Raw genomic sequence first — 27,401 nt, forward strand, 5'->3', positions numbered from 1 at the left:
AATGGGCAAAAGTGTAATAAAGCTCCAGAAAATGCAGAAATGCTGTGCTCCAACTTTGTGTTACATCTCACAGCTTTTGGAGATGCCGGTATTGGACTGGGGTGTACAGTTAAAAACCACACAACACCAGGTTCTCGTCCAACAGGTTTAATTGGAAGCACTAGCTTTCGGAGCACCACTCCTTCATCAGGTGGTTAAGGAGGACACAATTGGAAGGCACAGAATTTATGGCAAAAGTTTACAGTGTAATGTAACTGAAATTATACATTGAAAAATACCTTAATTGTCTGTTGAGTCTTTTATCTGTTGAATACCATGATAGTTTCACTTCTTTCATGTGTAAATCACAAAACATTTTTTTTAAAGTTATCTTCTCAGGTTTACTGTAACAATTGGTGTTAGCCAGATAATATGTTGAAGGTGTTAGACTGCTGTGATCCCTTTCTATGCCATAATGTTTAGACTGATTCTCATCTAAAAAGTGAGTTTACAGAGTCTTACATGAATTCATGCAGTTTTTGAGCAAAGTACAATGTTACTCTTGTAAGTACAAATTCACCCCACAAAGGTATATGTATGTGTGTGTGTGTGTGTCTGGGGTGGAGGGGGGGCGAGTTGTGAATGTGAGAGAGAGTATATGTGTCTGTGTATGTGAGTGGAGAGTGTCTAAGTCTGTGAGGGGGTGCATGTGTAAGTGTGGGAGTGTGTGTGTCTGTAGGGGTGTGTGTGTGTCTGGGGTGAGGGGTTCTGAGTGTCTATCGGAGAGAGTGTATATGTGTGTATGTGAGTGTAAAGTGGTCTGTCTGTGAGAGGATGCATGTGGAAGTGTGTGTGTCTGTCGGGGTACGTGTGAGTGTCTGTGTATATGTGAGTCCGTGTGTTTGGAGTGCCTGTGTATGTGTGTGTGTGTGTCTGTGTGTGTGTGTGCATTGGAGTATCTGTGTGTGTGTATAGTGCAATGGTGGTCACCTGTAATGTGACATGAATCTAAGGTCCCGGCTGAGGCCCTCCCTTTGGGTATGGAACTTCGCTATCAGCTTCTGCTTGGCCAATTTTCACTGCTGCCTGTCCTAAAGTTCGTCTTGGAAGATGGTCACCCGAAGGTCCGAGGCCGAATGTCCTGGACCACTGAAGTGTTCTCCAACTGGGATTGTTGTGTGGTGCCCATTTATCTGTTGCCATACCTTCTCAGCTCACAGCTTGTGTGTATCATGGCATGTGACCTGAGGGGATAATGGTATCAGTCTCCATCTTAGTCAGGGTCACATCAGGCATGACATGGTGATGGAAATGTGTCAGGGTTTGTAACTGATTACCTCAGTTTCAGCCCAGACCCTGAAGTGTCTGTGGCTGTGAGATATGTTTAGGCCAGATGCTGTTATCAATGTCTTTTGATTTGTCAGTATTACAACATCCACACTTTGTTCTCATGTGACAGGAGCTGACGTAAAGACTACATCATTGGGTCTAAATACCATAGTGGAGGCAAAACTCCCAGTGGAAGCTCACCCAGCAATCACAGGATATTACAGGACAGAGCAGGGGCTGCTGGATCCCCCAAGAATACATTGTCCAGTGGGGGCAGTGACCAGCTCAGTGGCTGGAACTTTCTTTTATGTTTGACAATGAGGAGAAAGGAGATCTTAGTAATATAGTCCCATCCAACCTCAGGCTTTCAAATGCTTTAATACGATTGCAGGAGCAAGAATGTCCAGGCAAGGAACAAAAACAAATTGTATTCAAACTAGATCATTGCCATGTCTCTCCAGACAGGGAGAGTTATAGCAAAACGAATTCAACAAAATCCATTATTCACAACACGTCCTGAGGTTCCATTGATGAAGAGTGCTCTCTTGGTTGTCTGTAACTGAGACTCAGATGAAGCTGAATATTACCTTATGTCTCAATAGGAAGGGAATATACTTGTGACAAATCCTCAACAAAATCACCAACAGCAACAGGAACATCGTCAGGACCCAAGTCTGTCGGGAAAAGGTAGAACAATTTCATTGTCGATATTTCCATCAGCATTGATTCCAAGTGAGAATAAGTGATTTCACTTAACGGCTTACAATAAGTTTCAATTTTTGACGATAATTTATCAGAATGTAAATGGGACCAGTATTCTGGCAGGCAGATTTGCGACTGCAACACAGCTGCATTTAAACTAAATCGCGGGGGAGGGGGAGGGGACAAACTGGAAGTTTAAGAAGGAAATTGAATGGAAAGTTAAGACAAGGGAGGTCAAGAAAGACAACGGTATCAATGAAGCAGAAAACTCAAAAAGGAATCATAAGGTTGAGTGAAATGGGGGTTAATAGGAAGGGTGAGGGCAGTAACAAATTAAAAATACTATACATGAATGCACGAAGTATTAGAAATAAGATGGATGAGCTTGAGGCTCTTTTGGAAATTGGCTGCGATATTGTGGGGATAACTGAGACGTGGCTTCAAGTAGACAGGGCCTGGGAAATGAATATTCAAGGCTATACGTGCTATCATAAGGACAGACTGATGGGCAGAGGGGGGGTGGGGTGGCAATGTTGGTAAGTGATGATATTCAGTCCCTTGCGCGGGGGGACCTAGAATCGGGGGATGTAGAGTCAGTGTGGATAGAGCTGAGAAATTCTAAGGGTAGAAGGACCCTCTTGGGAGTTCTCTCCAGGCACCCAAACATTATTATGGATGTAGGGTGTAAGTTGAATAAGGAGCTGAAATTGGCCTGTCGCACTGAAGTTCCTACAATTGTTACGGGGGATTACAACATGCAGGTAGACTGGGAGAACCAGGATGGTATTGGACCTAAAGAAAGAGACTTTGTGGAGTGCCTCTGAGATGGATTCTAGAACAGCTGGTGCTGGAGCCTACCTGGAAGAAGGCAATTCTGGATCTGGTATTGTGCAACGAACCAGAATTGATCAGGGACCTAGAAGTGAAGAAGCCATTAGGAGGCAGTGACCATAATACAATAAGCTTTGATCTGCAATTTGAAAGGGAAAGGGTACAATCGATAGTTACAATACTTCAGTTGAATAAAGGGAACTGTGGAAATATGAGGGAGGAGCTGGCCAACGTTCAATGGTGCAATACCTTAGCAGGGATGACAGTGGAGGAACAATGGCAGATATTTCTGGGTATAATGCAGAAGATGCAGGATCAGTTCATTCCAAAAAGGAAGAAAGATCCTCTGAGGAGGCAGGGGTGGCCATGGCTGATGAGGGAAGTTAAGAAATATATTAAGTTAAAAGAGAAAAAGTATAACATAGCAAAGATAAGTGGGAAAATGGAGGACTGGGAAGCTTTGAAAGAACAACAGAGGATTGCGAAGAAGGAAATATGCAGAGAAAAAATGAGGTACGAAGGTAAACTGGCCAAAAATATTAAGGAGGATAGTAAAAGCTTTTTTAGATATGTGAAAGGGAAAAAAATGGTTAAGACTAAAATTGGGCCCTTGAAGACAGAAATAGGGGAATATGTTACAGGGAATAAAGAAATGGCAGAAGAGTTGAATTGGTACTTCAGATCTGTGTTCACTGGGGAAGACACAAGCAAACCTCCTGAGGTAACAGTGGCTGAAGGACCTGAACTGAAGGGAACTTATATTTGCCAGGAATTGGTATTGGAGAGACTGTCAGGTCTGAAGGTTGATAAGTCCCCGGGGCCTGATGGTCTACATCCCAGGGTACTGAAGGAGGTGGCTCGGGAAATCGTGGATACGTTGGTGATTATTTTCCAGAGTTCGATAGATTCAGGATCAGTTCCTGCGGATTGGAGGGTAGCTAATGTTGGACCACTTTTTAAGAAAGGAGCGAGAGAGAAAGCAGGAAATTATAGATCAGTTAGTCTGACCTCAGTGGTGAGAAAGATGCTGGAGTCTATGATAAAGGATGAAATTACGACACATCTGGAGAGCAGTAACAGGATAGGTCAGAGTCAGCATGGATTCATGAAGTGGAAATCGTGCTTGACTAATCTGGAATTTTTTGTGAATGTAACTCTGAAGATGGACAAGGGAGATCCAGTGGATGTAGTGTACCTGGACTTTCAGAAAGCCTTTGATAAAGTCCCACATAGGAGGTTAGGGAACAAAATTAGGGCGCATGGTATTGGGGGCAAAGTCTTAACTTGGATTGAAAATTAGTTGGCTGACAGGAAACAAAGAGTCGTGATAAACGGCACCCTATCGGAATGGCAGGCAGTGACCAGTGGGGTACCGTAGGGATCAGTGCTGGGACCGCAGCTTTTTACAATATATGTTAATGATATAGAAGATGGTATTAATAGTAACATGAATAAACTTGCTGATGATACAATGCTGGGTGGCAGGATGAAATGTGAGGAGGATGTTAGGAGATTACGGGGTGACCTGGACAGGTTCTGTGAGTGGACAGATGCATGGCAGATGCAGTTTAATGTGGATAAATGTATGGTTATCTACTTTGGTGGCAAGAATAAGAAGGCAGATTATTACCTAAATGGAGTCAAATCAGGTAAAGGGGCAATACAAAGAGATCTGGGTGTTCTTATACACCAGTCAATGAAGGTAAGCATGCAGGTACAGCAGGTAGTGAAGAAAGCTAATAGCATGCTAGCCTTCATAACAAGAGGGATTGAGTATAGAAGCAAAGAGGTTCTTCTGCAGCTTTACAGGGCCCTGGTGAGACCACACCTGGAATATTGTATGCAGTTCTGGTCTCCAAATTTGAGGAAAGACATTCTGGCTATTGAAGGAGTGCAGCGTAGGTTCACGAGGTCAATTCCTGGAATAGCGGGACTATCTTGTGTTGAAAGATTGGAGCGATTGGGCTTGTATACTCTTGAGTTTAGAAGACTGAGAGGGGATCCGATTGAGACGTAGAAGATTATTAAAGGATTGGACACTTTAGAGGCAGGAAACATGTTTCCACTGATGGATGAGTCCCGAACCAGAGGACACAGCTTAAAAATAAGGGGTAGGCCATTTAGGACAGAGATGAGGAGAAACTTCTTCTCCCAGAGAGTGGTGGCTGTGTGGAATGCACTGCCCCAGTAAGCAGTGGAGGCCCAGTCTCTCGATTCATTTAAGAAAGAGCTGGATAGAGCTCTCAAGGATTGTGGAATCAAGGGTTATGGAGATAAGACAGGAACAGGATACTGATTGAGGCTGATCAGCCGTGATCATAATGAATGGTGGTGCAGTCTTGAAGGGCAGAATGGCCTACTCCTGCACCTATTGTCTGTTATCTATTGTCTATTGTCTCTGTTTTCTCATTTTAAAACATTATTCCCAAACTGAGAGGGTGGGAGGCTGTCTGGTTCCAGCTGGTTAAACCTTGCCTGTTAGAAGGTGCAAGGAGCTGTGTGGGATGATGATATTCTGAGTTCCTCACTCACTGAAGAGACATCTCATCCACTGGAATATTACACCAGACTGCAGTGCTCCTGCAAATATCCATCCACATCGAATAATCCTCATTTATAACAAGATGCTGTGCATTGCAGGACGTGCGACTGAAATATGTTTCATTTGGCCTTTATATATTGTTCAAGTCAATCTTAAATTAAACTGTTATTTAGTTTTCCTACGTAACTCCCTGAGCTGTACTGCATTACTTTGCAACAATACACTGCAGTGTAAACATGGGATAAATGTTCAAAACATCAAGCAGTCTTGTTTCCTTCAAATGATTTTGTATTTCTTCTGTTTTACACAGTTACATTGTCTGGGATGTGATACGCTGGGTACTCTTCACTCTCCTGGTGATTTGTTCTCTTTCAGTCACAATGTTTACACGAAAACATTAGGTGAGCATCATGGCCTTTACACGAATGATTTTGAGCACTCTAAGTTCCCCATCAATGAGGTGGCCCTGGGTGGAGGGGTTTCGAATCAGGAGACAAAGTTTGAGAAGAATGGGTTGATCATTTGGGACTGAGATGAGCAGGAATTTCTTCACTCAGAGGGTGATGGTTTGTTGGAATTCTCTGCCCCAGAGAGCTCTGGAGGCACAAGCCTTGAGTATATTCAAAACAGAGATGAATAATGTTCTGGGTAATAAAGGTAGGCAGGGACGTGGGGTTAGTGCAAGAAAAATGGTATTCAGGCAGAAGATCTGCTCTGATCCAGGTGACTAATGAGGGAGCATTGAGGGGCCGGATGGCCTACACTGGTTCTGCCTCATCTCTCCATGATGACCTCATGCTGTTAGATGCTGTACCAGCATCCACCACTTCCTCTGGCAGATCATTTCATACACCCACCACCCTCTGCATGAAAACATTACTCCTCAGGTCATGTTGAAATAATTTCCCTCTCACCTTCAACCTCTGCCCTCTAGGTCTGGACACTCCTAGAGATGAAAAAGACCTTGGCTGTTCACCCTGTCCATGCCCTCGTTTAAATATCATTGGATAATATAGTCATGTGTTCTAATCTGGAACAAAGACAATGTAAATGTTGTTGGGTAGAGAGACAAGTGAGTTAGTGTGTAAATGTGTGTTTGGACAAAACCTTGTTATCTGTTCAAATATTAAGATACGTTTGTTGCTGCTCGAATGAATTGATCTGTTCAGCATTTATTGGTATGTACAGCTCCCATGCAGATATTAATAAACATTTAAACACAGAAACCTGAGTCTTGTCTGATCTAAAGAGGAAACACAGCATTGAATCCCCCTTTCTGGGACTCTCATAGAACATTGGAGGCATCAGAGAACAACAGGAGGTGGGGTTATCCCAAGTCACTGTCACTTTGTCCTTCACATGGGGAGGGTTAGGGCCAAAAAGGGCTTTGTAATTCTCAAAGACATGGCTCTGATGGGAAATTAGGGACATAATGGCTCAAGAGAGAGAGTGAACAGAAACGATGAGATGACAAAAAGTCATTGGATCCACGGGGACAGCAACAATAAAGAGAGGAAGAAGGATCATTCTGCACCACAGGTAGAGTCTGTTGTTAATTCACAGAAACACCCCACTCCCGGTGTCTTCTGGATATGGAGCACCTTATCGAAACTACTAATAGTTCTGAAGAATAATCAATGGACCCAAAACAGTAACTCTGCTCTCTCTACACAGGCATTGCCAGACCTGCTGTGTTTCTCCAGCAATTTCTGTTTTTGTCACAAAGACACTCAGTTGACACTTCACCTATCCTGACCCAGTCACTGCACAATAACTGTGTAAAATGACAGACAATCAATTACAGTGTGCGTGTGGAGTCAGTAATTTATATATTGGGAGGGGAAGGGAAGCTGCAGTAAAATTCTCTCAATTTGAAACCTATTCAGGGCAATTTCATCCACCATGCATCCACTGATTCAGTCCTATCACTGGCATCAAATTACACTTCAACAGCAGGTCACTCATTGTCCAAAAATAAACATTACAGGTGATGACCTCAAGCAATTATTGCCAACAACATTGTTCACCCTCAGGGTCTTGTTAACAAGGCGAATTTAATCAGACAAGATAATTTTGAAGTGGCACTTGGGTTTGGTATTTCTGTAATGCAGTGCATGTCAAACAGTGGAAGACAGCAATTCTCAGTTACAATGGTCATACACTGAATTGTCAGTCTGTGAGGGGATACACTGCAATGTGCAGGGTGCTTGGTTGTGCCGATGACATTTGGATGAAGATGGCACACTTCGGACATCCGAATGGGCTTATGACATGGACAACATTTCCCCTGAATTTTCACACACTCTCTCTCTCTCCCTCACACACAGATACACACATCTTCTCTGTCCCCCTCTCCCCCAACCTCCCTTACGACACACAAACACACACACATAGAAGTCTATGGGGTGAACTCCATTTGCAAATTTGTAATCGCAGATACTTTCTATTTTGTTCAAAAAGCACACAATCGAGAGGTAGTCAGTCAATGTGACATTTCTTAAATTCCTACCCACACAGTAAAACCAGTCTGACTCCAGGTTGGGACACATGCTCTAACTTCATCCCTGTAATACATTGTCTGAGCTGAGATGTCATTTCTTCATTTACTGATAAATCCTCAAGATATATTGGGGCAGTGTATCAAACAGGTTCATGATCAACGAGAAATGTAACTAAGAATTATAGAATCCCTACAGTGCATCAAGAGGCAATTTGGCCCATCTGGTCTGCACTAGCCATCTGACAAACATCCCACCAGACCCAGTCTCAGGCCTCCACTCTGTTCCCATAGCAACACATTTCCCATGGCTAATCCACCTAACCACAGCTCCTGCGCTCAACAACTTCCTCCCTGCCTGACAGGTACAGACTTATCAGGGATCCACAGTAGTTGTTCCTTGAATAAGCTCCGCATTTCAATTGTGCCCATTCCTTGAAGTTTCCTTCCCCATCCTATGTATCTTCAATCTTGTCTAATCATATTTTAATTGAATTGCTCCCTGCTATAATTCTTACCCTGTGATATATACCTCTTCCTAGTACAGACAAAAACTGAGACAATGGATTAGTGGTGCTGGAAGAGCACAGCAGTTCAGGCAGCATCCAAGTAGCTTCAAAATCGACGTTTCAGGCACAAGCCCTTTTGTTCCCGAAACGTCGATTTCAAAGCTACTTGGATGCTGCCTGAACTGCTGTGCTCTTCCAGCACCACTAATCCAGAATCTGGGTTCCAGCATTTGCAGTCATTGTTTTTACCGAAACACTGAGAGAAGCTTTGTCAATTAATCTACAGGGCACATCGCAAAGGACCAGAAATAACAGTTATCATTTAAACTGCTGTAAACTGGCGCTAACGTTCCTACAGCACGGAACATTCCAGATAGTCCTGGAACTGTGTGACAAATAACTCAAGAGTCAAGGAATATATCATCAAGTGTTATAACGGGGGACATTAACAAACTCTTCCAAAAGCCTTCAAAAAGTTCATGAACTTTGTCATTGGGAGGGAGATGTCTATCACAGTGACTCACCGCCAGATTTCTACACCCCGACTAGTGCTCATATACGATAATCAGAGCTTTAAATAAGGTGGACAGTGAGAGCCTTTTTCCTGGATGGTGATGGCTAACACGAGGGGACATAGCTTTAAATTGAGGGGTGATAGATTCGCGACAAATATAGGGGTAGTTTCTTCAGTCAGAGAGTAGTAGGGATGTGGAACGGCCTGCCTATAACAGTAGTGGACTCGTCCATATGAGGGCAGTTAAACGGGCATTGGACATAAACACTGATAATAATGGAACAGTGGAGATTAGATGGGAATCAGATTAGTTTCGCAGGTCAGCACAAAATCGAGGGCTGAAGAGCACTTAGTGTGCTGTAACGTTCTATATTCTGTGTTCTATATATGTACACACTGTCTCCCTCACACCCATAAGCACATCAACTCATCCGTGATGTTGTTAGCTTCACGCTCAATCATTCCAACATCATTCCAGCTGGCCTTGAATCTTCCAACTTACACTCATCTATATCTCTCCTCCAGTTTTACATTTTTGAAGATGCTGTATGAATCCAACTTGCCATATTCAATAACACACTAATGACAAGGTTTGGAAAGAAATGAATGTGCTTCTCAGCTCACTGTATTTAGAAAGCTGCCAATTCACCCGTCATTCTGGAATAATTTGAACTTCTATCCCACACCTTACAATTCAAGTTAACTTCAAAGGAATTGAATAATTTTAAAATGGTATCAAATTAAAATTTAAATCTGGTAAAATAATTTTTCCCCAAAATTACTTTATTTCTGAAAATGGTTCTATCAGCAGCATGGTGCACGTGAATGGCTCATTGTAAATGAACACACATTCAGTTTGGGCCCATTCCATTAAACCCTCAAACAGGTTCCTGGTCAATGAGGAATGTAACTGAAAATTCTAGAATCCCTACAGTGCAGAAAGAGGCCATTTGGCCCATCTGGTCTGCACCAGCCATCTGAAGAACTTCCCACTAGACCCAGAACCCCACTCTGTTCCCATAGCCACACATTTCCCATGGCTAACCCACTGACACTGCACATCCTTAGACACAATGGACAATTCAGCATGACCATTCCACCTAACCTGCATATGGGTAGACAGTGGGAAAAGAACTTTAGCAACTTGAGGAAACCCACACAGACAGATGAAAAATGTGCAAAATATACACAGACAGTCACCCAAGGTTTGAAACGAACCCAGGGAACTGGGGCTGAGACAGCAGTGTTAACCAATGAGACACTGTGCTGTCCATTTCTGAGAAGTTGAGGTGTAAAAAATAAGTTTCCACACTTGTTGCATAGTTTGATGTTCATTGTCGTTTGGCATTATAAGAAAAATGCGAATATTATCAAGGGGAATGTGTGATAGATACCCATGGATGTATAATGAGAATAAGTGTTAATAAACAGGATATTGTGGGTGGCTCACTCTGGGTCATTCAAGGCTGTACTGAGAGTTTTCAGACCCAGCCCTTTGATCACAATCTCTGAGAAGGAAACCTCCTGGGACAGGCTCATGTTCATGTTGTGGGTGGATCACTGCACCATTCCAGAGCAAATGGGACATCCATCCGAATGGGGGAGGGGATTTGTGGCAGCTCCAGGTCCTGCAATTGTTTGTCTCAGAAGAACGGTCTTTTAAAAACTGCTGAGTGCCTGTCTACCAGGATATGGCTTTGACACTGAGCAAGTCACTTTACAGGATCCCAGACAATTAGATCAGATATTCTTCACTTTGTTAATAACTGCTGCCTTCACTGTTTCATCACAGAATCTAATTTTTCAATCTGGTCTATTTTTCCAACTGATTCTACAGTGCACATGTCATTCTGGGGCTGGGGAATCCCTGCTCTCTGTTTCTGACACTCAGACACTGGTGACCAGACAGCAGAGGGGTTTCATCCCATTGGGGTATTAACCTCCAAATGTTTCCAAGTGTTCTCCAGGAGTTTACCCAACGTATTGTTTCTGTTTCCCAGACAGAGCATTGCGATGGTCCTCGTTGGTTCAGTCTCTGGGTAATGACTCCAGTGATTCGCCTTCCATATTAAGGGTTAAGGTGGGGGAACTGCCTTCAGCATTGTGGCTGGGGATGAGCACGGTTGGTGAAGGGTGTCAGTCCCTTTGATCTTCTCAAAGGTGAAACCCAGCATGGTTCACCAGACTCACTCATCATCAACCATGTCCTGGTGAATACAAAGCCCCATGTTAATCGGTTCACCAGAGGGATCCTCACCTTGGAATTGAAGCTCACTCCCAGTTATTCAATCACAGCTCACTTCCCCCTGAATTGTTTCTCTCTTGTTGAGTTCCTTTCTCTGCCTGAAGTCGGCCGCATGTCTTGTTTACTTGGATCTAGTGGAAATCAAACAGAGGGTATCCTTCTCCGGCATATCTAGGAGTTCAGATCCTGACACAATAATTATTCAACACTAACAGGAGGCAGATTCTGCAAACAGACAAAATGTTCAAAACAGTTCTTTTTTAGCTGCATGATTAATTTTTGGAAAAGAAATCTATATTTGCCAAAAATTATTGTTGAAATTTGAGAACATGAGAGAATAAGCTAGTTATCATTCACCTGAGATTTCACGATAAATACTAAGCTTGGGTCAACATTACCTTGCACCTAATGCATTAACTGTCTTGATTTCAGAATTTTCTATTGTTTCAATGAATATGAAGTTAGTTCTTCTATTGAATATAACTGATCGAAGAAAAATGTCTTTAGGGTTAAATAACACCCTCTGGCTCACTGTGGTCTCAGAAGCTGGTTTCCGATATCCTCTTACTCATTTAACTTCATGTAGACATTGCAGTCCACACTTACTTCAAAGTGAGAAACAGAGCTGAGAGACTGACATCATGAACTTTGTGAATAAATCAATGTGGACTTTGATTCTCCTCATCTGTTCCATTCCCGGTGAGTGATCATCTGAGTTGTATAATCAGATAACCAATGTTTCTTGAAGGTAAAAACAATGACTGCAGATGCAGAAAACCAAATACTGGATTAGTGGTGCTGGAAGAGCACAGCAGTTCAGGCAGCATCCAACGAGCAGCGAAATCGACGTGAAGGGCTTTTGTCCAAAACGTCGATTTCGCTGCTCGTTGGATGCTGCCTGAACTGCTGTGCTCTTCCAACACCACTAATCCAATGTTTCTTGAAGTCCGGTGTGTGGATATTGCAGTGGAAATGTTTAAATTGCTGAAGATGTATAAAGGGATAAAGGCAGAGGTTGTGACACAATGGGTAACATTGTTATTGCCATGTCAAATGCTGAGAGTTTGATTCTCATTCAGCACGTTTTGCAAAGGCATGTGTATTCTCACAAAGCCAAACAGGTTTATTATCAACCTGCAAATCTTTCCAACATGCCCAGGGCAGGGAGCAGGACTGGCTGAGATTCCAAGTCATGGTTCTTCAATGCAGGTTGCCACCCTTCACATTGCAACAACTCAGGCAAGTGATAAGCTGCAGAAAACAGACACAGCATGTGCTTTGTCTGCCCCATGCATACCTGTACAACATTACAAAATGTACTGCCTCTCCTGAACATATCATCATCCCAAGTGGCAGAGTCCCCAAATACTTCAGAGCAGCATTAATTATCAATTAAATAAAAAGGACAAATAATGTTGATATCAAATCAAAAATAAAGCATCATAATTATCTTAATTTGCCCAAAATTTTCAATGTTCAATAACCACTAAAACTGGGGTGGAAATAAGCCCTCAAACAAAACATCTTGAGTTGGCTTTTATTTCTGTTATTTTAGTTTAGAAATGCAGTTCATTAAGTTTTCATCTGTGAGGCTCAGTCACAAAAGCAGATGGACGTTTTACACTTCTCTTTGCATAACAAAGCTTTTTTTCCTTTCTGTCTAAGTTGAATCAGGCTGTTTACTATCTTTCAATCCCATTGGTTTCCATGTTACAATGTAACACTGCAATCAAAGTATTGTTCTTCACTGCAATCTCTCCACTAATGATTTTGAAACACTCAAGATTAAAATTCCCATGTTGTATGACTCTCGGCTACAACACAATGAATTCTGTTCCATGAAACCTTCCTGAAACATGTTGTGGCTCTGACCCACCAACTTCATGCAGAATACTTCACAGATAGAAACCTGAAGTGTGCATCCCTCTGGTTTCACAATTCTCTTTCTTTCAAAGCTTCCTTTATCCAATAAGGTCTCTGTTTCCTGGCTTTCATCACCTTTCATCATTCATGTATCTTCCTCCCTTTCTTCTCTCTTCTCCATCTCTTCACTGAGGTTGAAAACCATTTTTGTCATTTTGTTTGAGAATTCTTCCCACACAAAGGACGGTTCTCCCAACAAGCCCGTTAGTCTGCTATTTATTGAAGTAAATTTACCACGTCATCAACAGGCTGCTCCTCTTCCACACCGGGACACAATGTGTCAGCAATTTAAACATTTTCTCATTAAGCATCACTCAGGAAAAGTCAGTAAATAATTCTGTTATTTTTCTCTCCTCACACTGACAACAATGTGTGATTACAAACCATCCTGCCTTTACTGCCCTCAAGATCCTGCACATTAATGTCTCTCTCCCATTGTGAACCATCCCTTGCTGAACTTCAATTCTCTTCTTCTCCCATTTGAGGTCTCCCATCATCATCCTGGGTCACCTGTTGTATCTACCCCATGAGCTTTGGAAATGTAGCCCCTGAGCCCACCATAAGTCTACACACAGCCCCTTCTCCTCCATTCACAGAAAGGACCATTCAGCACCTGTGCCCTCCTTTAACCGATCCCCAGCCGACTCCAATCCAGGCCTGTCACTCAGGCTGCTCTCCGGGGGACAACATTTCGATGATGTCACACACGGTTGAGATAGAGCCCACAGCAGGCAGCACAAACCCAGTTTCAAGATTGTCCCAAAGCTCGACCAGTGGGGAAAGAAAATATTCTGACTGTTTCAATCATACCGTGGGAATTTGGAACAGCCTGATGCTTTGATAAGGGATTAACTTCACCATGAGCTAGATGCAATGGAGCTGATTAAAATGTATTAAGGAGTTTTTTTCCAGTCAAATTTCTGAAATATTGTCTGCTCCGTTTCAGATGCTTTATGGGCAGAGAAACACGTAACGGGAATTTTGGGAAGAGCGATCACAATATCTTGTCACTACGAAGCACGGTGGTACCAATCAAACACAAAATATTGGTGTCAAGGATGGACTCGTCAGTGTAAGTTTATAGCAACGACAAATTGGCCAAATGGGAGAATATCAATCACTGATAACAAAACACAAGGAATATTTCTTGTCACAATCAAGAATCTTCAATGGGGAGATGCAGGATGGTACAGCTGTGGGATTGAGGCTCCTGGCCTTGACCTAATGTTTAATGTAGAGCTGCACATCTCTGACGGTAAATGTTTCAGTGATTTTTTAAAATTACTCTCAGCTGATATGTCTGATCAGTGTTTTCTCCAGGAAGAAAACTAGCCAAGTATTGAAGGATATTTGATCTTTGATCTCTCAATAATTGTTTCTTCCCCACAGAAGCTGTCTCTGTTCCTGGACTTCGATATTTATCCCCATTTACTGTCTCATGTTCTGGGGGCTCAGTGACAGTCTCCTGTGATTCTGCCCGGGGATCTCTCCCCATTCACTACACATGGTCTGAGAAGACCCCATCTCAAGATTCAAAGATCTCTGACACCAATAAACTGGAGCTACATTGTCAATCCTTCTCACAGCAACATCATCAATATTACTGCACAGCCTCAAATACTCAGGGAACAAAACCAAGTGAAATTGTTCATGTGTCAATCAACAATGTAACAGAGAAGAACTGCAGTTATAAAATAAAAACCAATGGCATCGGTAAGTGTGATGCACATGTTTAATATCTCACTCTGCCAAACTGTAAGTTATAAAATGCACTCCACTTGTTTCATTGTCTGTTCTGATTTAAACCAATACTCTGTCCTGAAGTTGGAAAATAAACAGGTGCATAAAATACTATCCACAGCATGTTGATGCCAGCATGTTGGGGGTTCCAGTTCCCCTTCGGGGTTAAAATTCAGCTGGATCCCACTGCCTAGTAGGGAGAAGTAATGCTGTGCTGTAGCAGGTGAGACAGTGTCGATGAGGTGACAAACTGAGAACCTGTTCCCCCTTTAGGAATGGCATCATTTGTAAACTATTTACAGAATAGAGGTTCTCCTGGTGTCTGAGCAAGCATTCATTCCTCAATCAATGTTATTAAACACAACCAGATTTTTGAGAGAATTATTTCAATGTTTTTGCTTGCATGCAAATTAATTTCTAGATATTGCTGCATTCCAAGAACAGAGACAGCTTGTGTGGGAAAGAAACAATTATTGACAGATTAAAGATCAAATATCCTTCAACACTTGGTCAATTTTCTTCCTGTATAAGTCACTGATCAGATATACTTGTTTTACTTGCACATCCACAAATATCATTTATTGTATCCGTTTCTCCCGATGCGGTCTCCTCTACATTGGGGAGACTGGGCGCCTCCTAGCAGAGCGCTTTAGGGAACATCTCCGGGAGACCCGCACCAATCAACCACACTGCCCCTTGGCCCAATATTTCAACTCCCCCTCCCACTCTGCTGAGGACATGGAGGTCCTGGGCCTCCTTCACTGCCGATCCCTCACCACTGGACGCCTGGAGGAAGAACGCCTCATCTTCCGCCTCGGAACACTTCAACCCCAGGGCATCAATGTGGACTTCAACAGTTTCCTCATTTCTCCTCCCCCACCTCACCTTAGTTCCAAACTTCCAGCTCAGCACTGTCCCCATGACTTGTCCAGACTTGTCCTACCTGCCTATCTTCTTTTCCACCGATCCACTCTACCCTCTCCTCCCTGACCTATCACCTTCATCCCCTCCCCCACTCACCCATTGTACTCTATGCTACTTTCTCCCCACCCCCACACTCCTCCAGCTGTTCTCTCCACGCTTCAGGCTCACTGCCTTTATTTCAGACGTTATAATGGAGTTATGACAGGGCCAACATTTCCCCTGAGTTTTCACACACTCTGTCTTGCGCCTCTCTCTCTCACCCACACACACACTGTCACACTTATGCACTCTGTCTCTCTTTCCCTCAAATACAGACACTCACAGCCTCCCTCTCCCTCTCTCCCTCATCCTCCCACACTACACACACACATGTGCACACATTCAAATACACATTCAAGTCTGTGGAGTGAATTTACATTCTATTTTGTTCAAACGGCATAAATCTGAAGGCAGTCAATTAAGGTGACAGTTTATAAATTCCTACTTTCAAAAAAGACAGTCTGACTCCAGTTTGGGACTCATCCCTGTAATGTATTGTCTGAGCTGAGATGTCACTTTTTTTTATTAACTGATAAAACCTTAAGATATATTGGGACTGTGACTTAAGAGAAATTCTGGGATTTACATATTAATCAATGGAAACCTGCCTTCCCATTCTAGGTGATTACAGACTTATCAGCAATCTCAGTTTCTCTAATACATTGCATCCGTCATGTGACACTTTGATCTTTTACTTTTAAATCCTGTGCCCTACGTATCCTGCCCCACTGGCTTCCTGACAAAGGAGCAGTGCTCTGAAAGCTTGTATTTTCAAATAAACCTCTTGGACTATAACCTGGTGTTATGTAGTTTCCAACTTTGTCCACCCCAGCCCAACAGCAGCACCTCCACATCCTGAACCTTCTTGCCAGTGGCTCATATCCAGCAGACAGTGAGTGCTGAGCCTGAGTCTGAATGACAGTTGCTCATCTCTCCAAGGAGACAGCTAGACACACGGCTCGGGATTGATAGTGATGGTTGATGTCTCCATCCCCATTGATCCAGTTTAACGACTGATCAATTGGGTCAATGGGCTGAGGAGTGCCAGATGGAGTTCATTTTGTTCAATGTGAGATATATCCTTTTAGTACAACACAACAGGATAGGACTTATACAATTAAAAGTAGGACCCTTTTAATTGAGTAGTGCTGTTGAACAGACAGACACTGGGATCTTTGAAATTTGCATCACAAGTAGAGAGGGTGGTTAAGAAGGTATTTAGTATGCTTACCATCATTGCTCAGACGATTGAGTGTAGGAGTTGGAACATCACGTTGAGCTTGTACAGAATGATGATGAGGCCACTTTTGGTTTTGTGTGTACAGTTCGAGTCACCCTGCTTCAGGAAGGTTTTATTAAATTGAAGAGGTTTCAGAAAAGCTCTACTGAGATGTTGCTGTGACTTGAGGGGTTGAGTGATAAGGATAGGCTGGGACTTTTTCCCCTGGAGCAGAGGAGGTTGGGAGGTGACTTTATCAAGGTTTATAATAACATGAGGGGTCTGGATAAGGTGTTTAGCAAAGGTTTCTTTCTCTAGGCTGGGAGAGTTCAAAGTGAGGGGTCATGTTTTCAAGGTGAGAGGAGGAAACTGAAAGGAATCTGAGGGGCAATGTGTTCACACAGAGGGTGGTCAGTTGCAACATTAAAAAGATTTGGATCAGTACATGAATAAGAAAGATTTGGAGGGATATGAGCCAAATGCAGGCAAGTGGGATTGCTTTATTTTGAGAAACTTGTTCAGCACAGACATATTAAACCGAAGGGTCTATTTCTGTGGCATATGAAGGTATGACACTGAATTGGGATAGGGAAGGGCAAAGTCTTGGGGTTTTTGGCTTTTCAATTACAGTCCATTTTCCAATAAATGTTTGTTTCCCAAAGACGCCGTCTGTGTTCCTGGACTTCAATTTTAGTCACAGCCAAATGTCTCACATTCTGGGGCTTCAGTGAGAGTTTGCTGTGAGTCTGCCTGGGGATCCCGTCCCATTCACCACACATGGTTTGAGAAGACCCCATTTGAAGATTCAATGATCTCTGACACCAACAAACTGGATCTTCATTGTCAATCCTTCACACAACAACATCATCTATATTACTGCACAGCCTCAAATACTCAGGGAACAAAACCCAGTGAAATTGTTCATGTCTCAGTTCCCAGTGTAGCAGAGAAGGGTGGAGTTACATGATATAAATCAGCAGCATCAGTAAGTTTTATACAAACATTGAGGCTGACACACCGATTCAATGTTTATTCAAACTGCTCATTGGTTAATGTTCTTCCATATTTACAAATAATTGCACTTCATCACATTACGACTCTTTGATATTTGAACAATTTTGGGCAAGATGTTAATTTATTTTTGATAATGGGCAAAAGTGTAATAAAGCTCCAGAAAATGCAGAAATGCTGTGCTCCAACTTTGTGTTACATCTCACAGCTTTTGGAGATGCCGGTATTGGACTGGGGTGTACAGTTAAAAACCACACAACACCAGGTTCTCGTCCAACAGGTTTAATTGGAAGCACTAGCTTTCGGAGCACCACTCCTTCATCAGGTGGTTAAGGAGGACACAATTGTAAGGCACAGAATTTATGGCAAAAGTTTACAGTGTAATGTAACTGAAATTATACATTGAAAAATACCTTGATTGTCTGTTGAGTCTTTTATCTGTTGAATACCATGATAGTTTCACTTCTTTCATGTGTAAATCACAAAACATTTTTTTAAAAGTTATCTTCTCAGGTTTACTGTAACAATTGGTGTTAGCCAGATAATATGTTGAAGGTGTTAGACTGCTGTGATCCCTGTCATGCCATAATGTTTAGACTGATTCTCATCTAAAAAGTGAGTTTACAGTCTTACATGAATTCATGCAGTTTTTGAGCAAAGTACAATGTTACTCTTGTAAGTACAAATTCACCCCACAAAGGTATATGTATGTGTGTGTGTTTATGTCTGGGGTGGAGGGGGGGCGAGTTGTGAATGTGAGAGAGAGTATATGTGTCTGTGTATGTGAGTGTAGAGTGTCTAAGTCTGTGAGGGGGTGCATGTGTAAGTGTGGGAGTGTATGTGTCTGTAGGGGTGTGTGTGTGTCTGGGGTGAGGGGTTCTGAGTGTCTATCGGAGAGAGTGTATATGTGTGTATGTGAGTGTAAAGTGGTCTGTCTGTGAGAGGATGCATGTGGAAGTGTGTGTGTCTGTAGGGGTACGTGTGAGTGTCTGTGTATATGTGTGTCCGTGTGTTTGGAGTGCCTGTGTGTGTGTGTATGTGTGTGTGTGTCTGTGTGTGTGTGTGCATTGGAGTATCTGTGTGTGTGTATAGCGCAATGGTGGTCACCTGTAACGTGACATGAATCCAAGGTCCCGGCTGAGGCCCTCCCTTTGGGTATGGAACGTCGCTATCAGCTTCTGCTTGGCCAATTTTCACTGCTGCCTGTCCTAAAGTTCGTCTTGGAAGATGGTCACCCGAAGGTCCGAAGCCGAATGTCCTGGACCACTGAAGTGTTCTCCAACTGGGATTGTTGTGTGGTGCCCATTCATCTGTTGCCATACCTTCTCAGCTCACAGCTTGTGTGTATCATGGCATGTGACCTGAGGGGATAATGGTATCAGACTCCATCTTAGTCAGGGTCACATCAGGCATGACATGGTGATGGAAATGTGTCAGGGTTTGGAACTGATTACCTCAGTTTCAGCCCAGACCCTGAAGTGTCCAGGCAAGGAACAAAAACAAATTGTATGCAAACTAGATCATTACCATGTCTCTCCAGACAGGGAGAGTTATAGCAAAATGAATTCAACAAAATCCATTATTCACAACATGTCCTGAGGTTCCATTGATGAAGAGTGCTCTCTTGGTTGTCTGTAACTGAGACTCAGATGAAGCTGAATATTACCTTATGTCTCAACAGGAAGGGAATATACTTGTGACAAATCCTCAACAAAATCACCAACAGCAACAGGAACATCGTCAGGACCCAAGTCTGTCGGGAAAAGGTAAACAATTTCATTGTCGATATTTCCATCAGCATTGATTCCAAGTGAGAATAAGTGATTTCACTTAACGGCTTACAATAAGTTTCAATTTTTGACGATAATTTATCAGAATGTAAATGGGACCAGCATTCTGTCAGGAAGGTTTGCTACTGCAACACAGCTGCGTTTAAACTACATTGCGGGGGAGGGGGAGGGGACAAACTGAAAGTTTAAGAAGGAAATTGAAGGGAAAGTTAAGACAAGGGAAGTCAAGAAAGACAACGGTCTCAATGAAGCAGAAAACTCAAAAAGGAATCATAAGGTTGAGTGAAATGGGGGTTAATAGGAAGGGTGAGGGCAGTAACAAATTAAAAATACTATACATGAATGCACGAAGTATTAGAAATAAGATGGATGAGCTTGAGGCTCTTTTGGAAATTGGCTACGATATTGTGGGGATAACTGAGACGTGGCTTCAAGTAGATAGGGCCTGGGAAATGAATATTCAAGGCTATACATCCTATCATAAGGACAGACTGATGGGCAGAGGGGGGTGGGGTGGCAATGTTGGTAAGGGATGATATTCAGTCCCTTGCGCGGGGGGACCTAGAATCAGGGGATGTAGAGTCAGTGTGGATAGAGCTGAGAAATTCTAAGGGTATAAGGACCCTCTTGGGAGTTATCTACAGGCACCCAAACATTATTAAAAATGTAGGGTGTAAGTTTAATAAGGAGCTGAAATTGGCCTGTCGCAATGAAGTTCCTACAATTGTTACGGGGGATCACAACATGCAGGTAGACTGGGAGAACCAGGATGGTATTGGACCTAAAGAAAGAGACTTTGTGGAGTGCCTCTGAGATGGATTCTAGAACAGCTGGTGCTGGAGCCTACCTGGAAGAAGGCAATTCTGGATCTAGTATTCTGCCACGAACCAGAATTGATCAGGGACCTAGAAGTGAAGAAGCCATTAGGAGGCAGTGACCATAATACAATAAGCTTCAATCTGCAATTTGAAAGGGAAAGGGTACAATCGATAGTTACAATACTTCAGTTGAATAAAGGGAACTGTGGAAATATGAGGGAGGAGCTGGCCAACGTTCAATGGTGCAATACCTTAGCAGGGATGACAGTGGAGGAACGATGGCAGATATTTCTGGGTATAATGCAGAAGATGCAGGATCAGTTCATTCCAAAAAGGACGAAAGATCCTATGAGGAGGCAGGGGTGGCAATGGCTGATGAGGGAAGTCAAGAAATATATAAAGTTAAAAGAGAAAAAGTATAACATAGCAAAGATAAGTGGGAAAATGGAGGACTGGGAAGCTTTTAAAGAACAACAGAGGATTGCGAAGAAGGAAATATGCAGAGAAAAAATGAGGTACGAAGGTAAACTGGCCAAAAATATTAAGGAGGATAGTAAAAGCTTTTTTAGGTATGTGAAAGGGAAAAAAATGGTTAAGACTAAAATTGGGCCCTTGAAGACAGAAATAGGGGAATATGTTACAGGGAATAAAGAAATGGCAGAAGAGTTGAATTGGTACTTCAGATCTGTGTTCACTGGGGAAGACACAAGCAAACTTCCTGAGGTAACAGTGGCTGAAGGACCTGAACTGAAGGGAACTTATATTTGCCAGGAATTGGTATTGGAGAGACTGTTAGGTCTGAAGGTTGATAAGTCCCCGGGGCCTGATGGTCTACATCCCAGGGTACTGAAGGAGGTGGCTCGGGAAGTCGTGGATACGTTGGTGATTATTTTCCAGAGTTCGATAGATTCAGGATCAGTTCCTGCGGATTGGAGGGTAGCTAATGCTGCACCACTTTTTAAGAAAGGAGCGAGAGAGAAAGCAGGAAATTATAGATCAGTTAGTCTGACCTCAGTGGTGAGAAAGATGCTGGAGTCTATTATAAAGGATGAAATTACGACACATGTGGAGAGCAGTAACAGGATAGGTCAGAGTCAGCATGGATTCATGAAATGGAAATCGTGCTTGACTAATCTTCTGGAATTTTTTGAGAATGTAACTCTGAAGATGGACAAGGGAGATCCAGTGGATGTAGTGCACCTGGACTTTCAGAAAGCCTTTGATAAAGTCCCACATAGGAGGTTAGGGAACAAAATTAGGGCGCATGGTATTGGGGGCAAAGTCTTAACTTGGATTGAAAATTAGTTGGCTGACAGGAAACAAAGAGTAGTGATAAACGGCTCCCTATCGGAATGGCAGGCGGTGACCAGTGGGGTACAGTTGGGATCAGTGCTGGGACCGCAGCTTTTTACAATATATGTTAATGATATAGAAGATGGTATTAATAGTAACATGAACAAACTTGCTGATGATACAAAGCTGGGTGGCAGGGTGAAATGTGAGGAGGATGTTAGGAGATTACGGGGTGACCTGGACAGGTTCTGTGAGTGGACAGATGCATGGCAGATGCAGTTTAATGTGGATAAATGTATGGTTATCTACTTTGGTGGCAAGAATAAGAAGGCAGATTATTACCTAAATTGGAGTCAAGTTAGGTAAAGGGGCAATACAAAGAGATCTGGGTGTTCTTATACACCAGTCAATGAAGGTAAGCATGCAGGTACAGCAGGTAGTGAAGAAAGCTAATAGCATGCTAGCCTTCATAACAAGAGGGATTGAGTATAGAAGCAAAGAGGTTCTTCTGCAGCTTTACAGGGCCCTGGTGAGACCGCACCTGGAATATTGTATGCAGTTCTGGTCTCCAAATTTGAGGAAAGACATTCTGGCTATTGAAGGAGTGCAGCGTAGGTTCACGAGGTCAATTCCTGGAATAGCGGGACTACCTTATTTTGAAAGATTGGAGCGATTGGGCTTGTATACTCTTGAGTTTAGAAGACTGAGAGGGGATCCGATTGAGACGTAGAAGATTACTAAAGGATTGGACACTTTAGAGGCAGGAAACATGTTTCCACTGATGGATGAGTCCCGAACCAGAGGACACAGCTTAAAAATAAGGGGTAGGCCATTTAGGACAGAGATGAGGAGAAACTTCTTCTCCCAGAGAGTGATGGCTGTGTGGAATGCTCTGCCCCAGTAAGCAGTGGAGGCCCAGTCTCTTGATTCGTTTAAGAAAGAGTTGGATAGAGCTCTCAAGGATTGTGGAATCAAGGGTTATGGAGATAAGACAGGAACAGGATACTGATTGAGGCTGATCAGCCGTGATCATAATGAATGGTGGTGCAGTCTCGAAGGGCAGAATGGCCTACTCCTGCACCTATTGTCTGTTATCTATTATCTATTGTCTCTGTTTCCTCATTTTAAACCATTATTCCCAAACTGAGAGGGTGGGAGGCTGTCTGGTTCCAGCTGGTTAAGCCTTGCCTGTTAGAAGGTGCAAGGAGCAGTGTGGGATGATGATATTCTGAGTTCCTCACTCACTGAAGAGACATCTCATCCACTGGAATATTACACCAGACTGCAGTGCTCCTGCAAATATCCATCCACATCGAATAATCCTCATTTATAACAAGATGCTGTGCATTGCAGGACGTGCTACTGAAATATGTTTCATTTGGCCTTTATATATTGTTCAAGTCAATCTTAAATTAAACTGTTATTTAGTTTTCCTACGTAACTCCCTGAGCTGTACTGCATTACTTTGCAACAATACACTGCAGTGTAAACATGGGATAAATGTTCAAAACATCAAGCAGTCTTGTTTCCTTCAAATGATTTTGTATTTCTTCTGTTTTACACAGTTACGTTGTCTGGGATGTGATACGCTGGGTACTCTTCACTCTCCTGGTGATTTGTTCTGTTTCAGTCACAATGTTTACACGAAAACATTAGGTGAGCATCATGGCCTTTACACGAATGATTTTGAGCACTCTAAGTTCCCCATCAATGAGGTGGCCCTGGGTGGAGGGGTTTTGAATCAGGAGACACAGTTTGAGAAGAATGGCTTGATCATTTGGGACTGAGATGAGCAGGAATTTCTTCACTCAGAGGGTGATGGTTTGTTGGAATTCTCTGCCCCAGAGAGCTCTGGAGGCACAAGCCTTGAGTATATTCAAAACAGAGATGAATAATGTTCTGGGTAATAAAGGTAGGCAGGGACGTGGGGTTAGTGCAAGAAAAATGGTATTCAGGCAGAAGATCTGCTCTGATCCAGGTGACTAATGAGGGAGGATTGAGGGGCTGGATGGCCTACACTGGTTCTGCCTCATCTCTCCATGATGACCTCATGCTGTTAGATGCTGTACCAGCATCCACCACTTCCTCTGGCAGATCATTTCATACACCCACCACCCTCTGCATGAAAACATTACTCCTCAGGTCATGTTGAAATAATTTCCCTCTCACCTTCAACCTCTGCCCTCTAGGTCTGGACACTCCTAGAGATGAAAAAGACCTTGGCTGTTCACCCTGTCCATGCCCTCGTTTAAATATCATTGGATAATATAGTCATGTGTTCTAATCTGGAACAAAGACAATGTAAATGTTGTTGGGTAGAGAGACAAGTGAGTTAGTGTGTAAATGTTTGTTTGGACAAAACCTTGTTATCTGTTCAAATATTAAGATACGTTTGTTGCTGCTCGAATGAATTGATCTGTTCAGCATTTATTGGTATGTACAGCTCCCATGCAGATATTAATAAACATTTAAACACAGAAACCTGAGTCTTGTCTGATCTAAAGAGGAAACACAGCATTGAATCCCCCTTTCTGGGGCTCTCATAGAACATAGGAGGCGTCAGAGAACAACAGGAGGTGGGGTTATCCCAAGTCACTGTCACTTTGTCCTTCACATGGGGAGGGTTAGGGCCAAAAAGGGCTTTGTAATTCTCAAAGACATGGCTCTGATGGGAAATTAGGGACATAATGGCTCAAGAGAGAGAGTGAACAGAAACGGTGAGATGACAAAAGGTCATTGGATCCACGGGGACAGCAACAATAAAGAGAGGAAGAAGGATCATTCTGCACCACAGGTAGAGTCTGTTGTTAATTCACAGAAACACCCCACTCCCGGTGTCTTCTGGATATGGAGCACCTTATCGAAACTACTAATAGTTCTGAAGAATAATCAATGGACCAAAAACAGTAACTCTGCTCTCTCTACACAGACATTGCCAGACCTGCTGTGTTTCTCCAGCAATTTCTGTTTTTGTCACAAAGAAACTCAGTTGACACTTCACCTATCCTGACCCAGTCACTGCACAATAACTGTGTAAAATGACAGACAATCAATTACAGTGTGCGTGTGGAGTCAGTAATTTATATATTGGGAGGGGGAGGGAAGCTGCAGTAAAATTCTATCAATTTGAAACCTATTCGGGGCAATTGCATCCACCATGCATCCACTGATTCAGTCCTATCACTGGCATCAAATTACACTTCAACAACAGGTCACTCATTGTCCAAAAATAAACATTACAGGTGATGGCCTCAAGCAATTATTGCCAACAACATTGTTCACCCTCAGGGTCTTGTTAACAAGGCGAATTTAATCAGACAAGATAATTTTGAAGTGGCACTTGGGTTTGGTATTTCTGTAATGCAGTGCATGGCAAACAGTGGAAGACAGCAATTCTCAGTTACAATGGTCATACACTGAATTGTCAGTCTGTGAGGGGATACACTGCAATGTGCAGGGTGCTTGGTTGTGCCGATGACATTTGGATGAAGATGGCACACTTTGGACATCCGAATGGGCTTATGACATGGACAACATTTCCCCTGAATTTTCACACACTCTCTCTCTCCCTCACACACAGATACACACGTCTTCTCTGTTCCCCTCTCCCCCAACCTCCCTTAAGACACACAAACACACACACATAGAAGTCTATGGGGTGAACTCCATTTGCAAATTTGTATTTGCAGATACTTTCTATTGTGTTCAAAAAACACACAATCTATAGGTAGTCAGTCAATGTGACATTTCCTAAATTCCAACCCAAACAATAAAAGCAGTCCGACTCCAGGTTGGGACACATGCTCTAACTTCATCCCTGTAATACATTGTCTGAGCTGAGATGTCATTTCTTCATTTACTGATAAAGCCTTAAGATATATTGGGGCAGTGTATCAAACAGGTTCATGATCAACGAGAAATGTAACTAAGAATTATAGAATCCCTACAGTGCATCAAGAGGCAATTTGGCCCATTTGGTCTGCACTAGCCATCTGATGAACATCCCACCAGACCCAGTCTCAGGCCTCCACTCTGTTCCCATAGCAACACATTTCCCATGGTTTATCCACCTAGCCTGTACATCACTGGGCATTATGGGCAATGTAGCATGGCCTAACCTAAACATTGTTAGACATTGGGAGAAAACTGTAGCACCTGGAGTAAACCCACACTGACTCAGAGAGAACGAACAAACTGCACACAGACCGTCACCCGGGGTTTGAACTCAACCCAGGTCACAGGGACTGTGAGGCAGCAGTGCTAACCACTGAGACATTGTGCTCTCCATTTTTGAGAAGGTCAGGTGTAAAAAACACGTTTTCATACTTGTTACGTGGTTTGATGTTCATTGTCTTTTGACACTAAAAGAAAAAAGTGTTAATATTATCGAGGATGTGTGATAGATACCCACGGATGTCCAATGAGATTCAGTGTTAGTTACTTTTGTTGTTAAATTAGAGAGAGAGCTGCCCTGGGACAGGAGTTACTGAAGGCTAATGTTGTGTGTCCTGGTCCATTTGAAGGACATTGTTTGATGTGGATGGAACAAAGAGTGGACAGATTTATAGGGGTCCTGTCTGAATGTGATGTAGTTTACAAATTTTAAAGAGGAACATAGAACATAGAACATTACAGCGCAGTACAGGCCCTTCAGTACTCGATGTTGTGCTGACCAGTGAAACCAATCTGATACCCATCTAACCTACACTATTTCACTCTCTTCCATATGCCTATCCAATGACTATTTGAATGCACTTCAAGTTGGTGAATCTACTGTTGCAGTCAATGCATTCCACGTCCCTACTACTCTGAGTATAGAAACTACCACTGACCTCTGTCCTATATCTATCACCCCTCAATTTAAAGCTATGTCCCCTCATGCTGGCAACCACTAACTGAGGAAAAAGGCACTCACTGTCCACTCTATCTCACCCTCGGAATATATCATATGTCTCAATCAACTCACCTCTCAACCTTCTTCTCTCAAACAAAAACAAAGTCAAGTCCCTCAGCATTTCCTCATAACATCTTCCCTCTATACCAGTCAACATCCTAGTAAATCTCCTCTGAAATCTTCCACATACTTCCTATAATGTGGTGACCAGAATTATGCGCAATAGTCAAAGTGCTGCCGCACCAGAGTTTTGTATAGCTGCAGCATGACCTCATGGTTCTGAAACTCAATCCCTCTACCAATAAAAGTTAACACGCCGTATGACTTCTTAACAATCCTATCGACCAATGTGGCAACTTTCAAGGAGCTATGTACATGGACACTGAGATCTCTCTGCTCATCGACACTAATGAGAATCTATCCATTAGCCCAGTACTCTGCATTCCTATTACGCCTTCCAAAGTGAATCACCTCACACTTATCCACATTAAACTTCATTTGCCACCTCTCAGCCCAGCTCTGTAGCTTATCTATGTCCCTCTGTAGCATACAATATCCTTCGTCACTATCCACAACGCCAGCAAACTCAGTGTCATCCGCAA

The 27,401-nt window shown here is 42.8% G+C and overlaps 1 protein-coding gene across 1 annotated transcript in view; it reads left to right on the top strand.

The window, feature by feature from the left end:
• The window catches only part of LOC140467124 (polymeric immunoglobulin receptor-like), a 46,465-nt gene that overhangs the window by 6,337 nt on the left and 12,727 nt on the right, over positions 1 to 27,401 (top strand). The window contains 3 exon segments of the mRNA XM_072563191.1: positions 11,779 to 11,844; positions 14,009 to 14,326; positions 14,461 to 14,784. Coding sequence (XP_072419292.1) covers positions 11,779 to 11,844; positions 14,009 to 14,326; positions 14,461 to 14,784 — 708 coding nt within the window.

The sequence above is a fragment of the Chiloscyllium punctatum genome, chromosome 45 (genome assembly GCF_047496795.1).
Source record: "Chiloscyllium punctatum isolate Juve2018m chromosome 45, sChiPun1.3, whole genome shotgun sequence".
NCBI lineage: Eukaryota > Metazoa > Chordata > Chondrichthyes > Orectolobiformes > Hemiscylliidae > Chiloscyllium > Chiloscyllium punctatum.